The following is a 6,404-nucleotide window of genomic DNA, read 5'->3' on the forward strand; positions in this document are numbered from 1 at the left end:
TTTGAGAAAGCCTTGTCTCCCGCAATTCTTTATAAGAATAACAAGCCTTTCAAAGGCAGTTTCCTTGACACTCTCCCTCGGGTAGCTGCAACTCTTATAATATGTTGGGAGCTCTGTGTCTGGGAAACGTGCGCATCTGTACAGGACCCTTGGAGGCAGACAGAAGGAGACAAAGCTGTGAAATCGCCTGGCCCACTGTCCCCCCTCCTCCTCCTGCAGGGCCCATGAGGCACAGACAGCCTGGCCCCTCTCAGTCTCTCCTGCCCATCCTTGCTTCAAGTGAGTTTGCTCATCCCTCCCACCGACCCAGTGAATTTTGAGAGGCCTCTGTTAAGACCTGGACCTGCTATTTCTTAGCTGTGTGGCTGTGGGGAGTTGGTTGCCCACTCTGGGCCTGGTTTCCCGTCTGTAGAATAAGACATTGGACCAGATCACCAAGCTCCTTTTGGGACTAATGTTTATGAAATATCTCCTGCATTCTAGGGGTCATGCCATGAGTGTTCCCATAAATGAAGGGGGAATTCTCCCATTTTATAGATTAATAAACTGAAGCTGGAAGCCTGGATGTCCATGATGACATCCGCGGCTAGGATGGACTCGAGTCAGCCTTTGAACCCAGCTCTTCTGGCTGCGAGTCCCATCAGTGTACTTTCTCCTCCAGCAGGCTGCTCTTCACTGAAAAAGAAATAATCTAGGTTTAAAATACCCAGTACCTAGACTGACATATGAGTTTCTTTCTTTCTCAGAGCTTTTCAAAGCTGAGGAAGCAGGGGTTTCAAGGATAGGGTCCACAGGCCCCTGATTTCTAAACAAGGCTCTATGCCAGGAACACAGCCTCAACTGGGGCCTGCTGTGATGGTGCATCAGGAGTCAATCTGGGAAGTAAAAAAATCACAGGTGGATTATGAGATTAGAATTGTGTGCAAAGGCAAGTATCAGTGAGGGAAGAAAGCCTTTTCTCCAGTCTCAGGCAGGGCTTGATAATCCTACTTCCAGACTCTAATAAAGCTTGGCTTCAAGGTCAGCGTGTATATACCCAGGAGGCATTGCCTGTCACCATGGAAACAGGAAAACAGGCAGTAAATTAAGTTTCTAAGACTTTGGTTTTCTCATATAACCTAGGAATATTACATTTTGCAAATAGGACAGAGCCCGGTACAGAAAAGCCTCTCATTTATTCATTGATTGGACAAGTCAGAGATTTCCCTGAGTCAGGTACTGTTTTAGGTACAATGATTTACAAAATGGACATGGTCCTGCCCTTTGAACACTTCAGTCTAGAAGGGGAAACATTAATGGAAAAGAATGCAAGTAATTACCTGTGATAAGGGATAGGAAAGAAAATGTCAGGGACCAAGAGAACCTGTACAGTGGCCTGGTCACATCTGCTTCCCTGGAGGATGAGCAGGATTAGCAAGGAAGAGGGAGCAAGAGAATGTCCCAGGAGGAGACAGCAACACATGTGAAGTTGTGAATGAAAGGAGCAGGGCGTGCTGAGAGGCTAGGGCACAGGTGGCTGGAAGGCGATGGGAGCAGGCTGGTCAGCGAGGGAGGGCGGTGGAACAGGGTAAAACTTGTTTATTCTCAGTGCAAGGAGAAGCCTTGAAGATGTCTCAGCAGGAGAAAAGACTTCCTTTGGGTTTTTTTTTTTTTGGCTGCACCAGGTCTTAGCTGCAGCATGTAGGATCTAGTTCCCTGACCAGGGATTGAACCCTGCACCCTGCATTGACAGCGCAGAGTCTTAGCCACTGGGCCACCAGGGAAGTGCCAAGGATTTGCTCCTTTTTTTTTTATTTCTGTATGAAGACTATGTTGGAGAAGAGGCCAGAGATACCAGTTAGTGGGCTGTGGCAGTGGTCCACAGAGATGACGGCACAGCTTGGGGGGAAGGTAGGGAGGGAAAGAAATGTGAGTCTTTAGGAGATACATGTTAGGAGCCAGAAAAGATGCTTCCTCATGGATTGAGTGAAGGCTTTGAGGGAGCAGAAGGTATTTAGGATGACTCGGAATTTCTGGCTGGGGCCATGGGATAGATGATGAACCAGGTTTCAGCGATAGTAATTTGTGATTCTGTTTGACCTTTTTTTGTTCCAGGTACTGTGCTGGGCACTGGGGCTGCAGGCCAGGTGGATGGTCCCTGCCTTCAGGGAGCACACAGTCAAATGGGGCGGGGGGGAGCTTTACATGCAACCAGGGTATCTATGAATGCGGGGAGAGACTATAAAATGGTGCTGCAGGGAGATATAGGCAAAACTAATTGGAGCATCCAGGAAGACCTTGTGAGGAGGTAAGATCCGAGCTGAGCCATCAGGGACAGACAGGGGAAAGTGGGTGAAAGAGGGCAATCCAGGCAGCAGAAACAAAGAAACAAACATTGAAAGTATGTCAAGCAGCAAGGGTGGCCAGAGGACAGTGCAAGAGCGTGAGGCTGCAAGGCTGCCCACCACCTTCCTGCCTTCCTCCAGGGCTGCCAGAGGCTCCAGTGAGCTAAAATAATGCGCCTGTGAGCGTCCGGTAAACTCTTACACAGTTACTGTGGTTATGGACTTACTTATGTGAGGCACCAAAGTGAAAGTGAAAGTCACTCAGTCGTGTCCAACTATTTGTGACCCCATGGACTATAGCCTGCCAGGCTCCTCTGTCCATGGAATTCTCCAGGCCAGGATACTGGAGTGGGTAGCTGTTCCCTTCTCCAGAGGATCTTCCCAACCCAGGGATCAAATGCAGGTCTCCTGCATTGCAGGTGGTTTCTTTACCGTCTGAGCCACCAGGGAAGCCCATAAGGCACCAAAGCTCCCTACAAATGTCACCAATTATGATTTCAGATCCAAACAGGATCATCTGATCCTCTGTCATAATGCTCTCTGGCATTTGTATTGTCATCCAGTTTACAGATGAGGAAACTGAGGTCTGTTGTGGTCGAGTAATTGCCCAAGATCTGGCAGGGAATAAGCAGCACAGAAGCCAAGAAAAAGCCAGCAGGTCATTCTAGTTTCTGAGAGAGTATACAGGCTGGGAGGCGGGAGGAGCCTGTCCTGTATGCTGTCTTGAGAAGATGTACAGCTGGCTCAAGGCACCAGACCCAGACTCCCGAAGGCCGGACCAGGCCCCTAGGCAGCTGGCCTGTGGGCTGAACATGGCCCATCACCACTCACCAACCACACACCAGCTGCCACCCTGGGTGTGTGGCTCTGTCTCATTCACACAGAGGGCACTGTGAGTGGCGGGGCATTTTACAGATGGGGAGACTGGCAGGCCACCATGGAACCAAGCGATGGCCAGTCAATGTCAATGAGAGTTTTATGTTGCACTTGAGGGTGGTTTTGTTCACAGGAAGACCAACCAAGACTGCTTTGGTTTTAAAAAGAAATGTTTAATTTATAAAAGTAACAAACTTAAAAATCTAGTAAAATGGAACAAACCCTTTTAAGGAGCATTTTATAACTTAATTCAATTCCCCTAAATTTTTTAAATTATTAGTAATTTTTTTAAAAATTAAGCTTAAAAAATGTTTACTATCAATTTGTAATAAAAGTTCATCATTGTTTATAAAATTTATAAAATTGTCTTATATCTTTCAACTTAAAACGACAACTCTAAATTAATTATTCCATTACACATTTTATATTGGAATCACAAAACTAGTCTAAATATAATATGACAAATATATATATTATAATAATATATTATTATATTAGATATAATATGCAAATTATTTTAAACAGCATCAATACTTTCAAACTAAACCTACACAGATTTTTTTCCTAAATTTAATACCCCCAAAGGTAATATTATTTATCACTTCTAATCTAATTCTAAATCTTTCCATAATTAAGGACACTTACTAAGGAAACAAGTTTACTAACCAAATCAATATAGAGGTGTATATCAGAGCAATTTTGGGGTTAGCTCATAGCTGGCTGAGAATGTTCAGTAAGCAGAAAAATGAGGCAAGGCATGGGAACCAGTGGCACAAACATCCAGGGAAAGGTACTTTGCACTCCATGCTGTGGGTCTGGCTCTCTTTTAAATCTCCATGCCAGCAGAGGACACTGGCCCCATATCCTGCCAGTGGGATAGGTTTTGCAACCCAAGCCCTGAGATCCAGTTAAGCCATAGTCACCTCTTTTGTCTCATGTCTCAGCTTCATCACCCCATTTGGGATGACTCCATCCAGGTAGTTCACTTCCAGATAGGATTATCTAATCAATGTCCTGATGGATTCTCCTCTGAATTCGGTTTTTACTTTTCCTCTCTGGCCAACCACCAAGTATTAGAGGTATTGTAATGCCACTCTTAGACTTTGCATGCTTCTCGTAGCCTTGCTCCCTCCATAAACACTAGGGTCCTACTAAAGGTAGCCAGCTGTGTCCATGTGACCAGGGCAGTTGTGCTCTGTGTTGTTCTGAACTAGGGAGCCACCCCGGCCCCTCTCTTCCACTGTGATGCTCAAAGACATCCAGAGGGACTGGATGGACAAGATGCCTGTGGCACTCTGTACTCTGTTAAGAAATGTCAGTTCCTAGGAGGCTCAAGATGCTAAATATGGTAAGAAGCTTCTGGACTGGGATGACATGTCAGAATAAAAATAGTCCAAATATGTGTAATTTTACTTCTAAGTAGACAGAAAAATAATAGCAATATTACATAGAACACAGTACAAGGTGATCTATGTATATAACTTCTAATCATCATAAATTTCTGAGTAAATATCATTTTACCCAGTGAACTAGATGACACACCTGAGGCCCAGAGAGACAAAAGCAGAATGAGCTAAGAAAGTGTACATCTAGAAGTCTTACAGGACCTGCTTTAAATGACAGGAACAGTTACAATACTGAAGTGGGTTTAAGTGTAAAGACTTGATTGGCCCAGGGAGAGTAAAGGGGGCCAGAGTGGGGACAGAGCGAGGGGAGCAGGGCCTCTTCACTGTCTGAATGGGGAGTCCCAGCCAGTCACCACCAAATATGCTGCAGGTGACAGTGGGGTACATGGTCTATACAAGAATTTAAAGCTATAATAAAACTGATTAAAAGCTGGTCTGTTTTTTACTGTCACCCCAGCCAGCTGTCCTAAACAATGTGATAAAATACTTTTTACCCTTTTAGGGGAGGTGGGGAAGAGAGACCTTCCCACTGCCCTCTTTCTCTCATGTGTGCCTTGGGACCCCTTGCCCCTCCCACCTGAGCACTTAACAAGGGGGTCAGGGAAAGGGAGGAGTCTGGGAAGCTCTGAGAACAGAAGCGTTTTAGCCTGTAGGGTCACCTGAGTGGAGAGCAAAGATGGGCCCCCAGGATGGACCCCACCTATTCTGGAGGAAGGAAGAGAGGCCTGGGGGGAGTGTGGGGTAGACAGGCTGCTAGGATGCCCACTGGAAGACTCTGAGTCCCAGTAGAGTACTGCCACTACCACCTGGGGGCCGCCCTCCATGCCACCTGCTGGTTATAATCAATTGGCAAGCACACTGAATGACCAATTCCCAGCCTGCCTCTCACCCTACCCCACATTCTATACTAAGGATCTGGAGATCAGATTCTCCTCCTGACTCCCCAGCAGGAGCTGCCCTGCCCAGGCTCCACTGAGCAAGACTTAACAGGCAATCTGTGCTCTGCCCTGTCCCTGGTCTAAGCGCTGGCCCTCACAGTGACAACCTCTCTCTCCTCTGCAGGAGCCAGGTCGAACCCACCAGGGATTCACCTAAGAATCAAGGTCCTGTAGCCACAGAGCCAGACAAGGATCAAGGTCCAGTGGTCCCGGGGCCTCTGAAAGATCAAGGTCCTGGGATCCAAGAGCCTTCAAAGGGTCAAGGCCCCACAGTCCCAGAGCCTCTGAAGGATCAAGCTCCTGTGGTCCCGGAGCCTCTGAAAGATCTAGGTCCCATACTCCCTGCATCAATTAAGGATCAAGATCACACTGTCCCTGAGCCTTTAAAGAAAGAAGGTTCTGTGATCCCAGCATCAGTCAAGGACCAAGATTCCTTGGCCCCCATGCCTCTAAAGAATCAAAGTCCTATGGTTCCAGCAAGAATTGAAGATGAAGGTTCCATGGTACCAGAGCTTCTGAAGGATCAAGGCCCCACGGCCTCTGCACCTGTTAGGGACCAAGGTCCCCTGGTCCCAGCACCTGTCAAGGACCAAGGCCCTGTGGTCCCTGAGCCTGTGGATCAAGGCCCCATGGTCCCAGCGCCTATCAAGGACCAAGGCCCCACGGTCCCTGAGCCTGTGGATCAAGGCCCCATGGTCCCAGCACCTGTCAAGGACCAAGGCCCCACGTTCCCTGAGCCTGTGGATCAAGGCCCCATGGTCTCAGCACCTGTCAAGGACCAAGGCCCCATGGTCCCTGAGCCTGTGGATCAAGGCCCCATGGTCCCAGCACCTGTCAAAGACCAAGGCCCCACGTTCCCT

At 47.6% G+C, this 6,404-nt stretch overlaps 1 protein-coding gene across 1 annotated transcript in view; it reads left to right on the plus strand.

Moving 5' to 3' along the window:
* Nucleotides 1-6,404, plus strand: part of MAP6 (microtubule-associated protein 6) — an 86,576-nt gene that overhangs the window by 79,301 nt on the left and 871 nt on the right. The window contains exon 5 of the mRNA XM_010847560.1: nt 5,669-6,347. Within this exon, the coding sequence (XP_010845862.1) occupies nt 5,669-6,347 (679 nt within the window). The remainder of the gene's footprint in view (nt 1-5,668; nt 6,348-6,404) is intronic.

This window comes from Bison bison, unplaced genomic scaffold (assembly GCF_000754665.1).
Source record: "Bison bison bison isolate TAMUID 2011002044 unplaced genomic scaffold, Bison_UMD1.0 scf7180017864251, whole genome shotgun sequence".
NCBI classification, from domain to species: domain Eukaryota; kingdom Metazoa; phylum Chordata; class Mammalia; order Artiodactyla; family Bovidae; genus Bison; species Bison bison.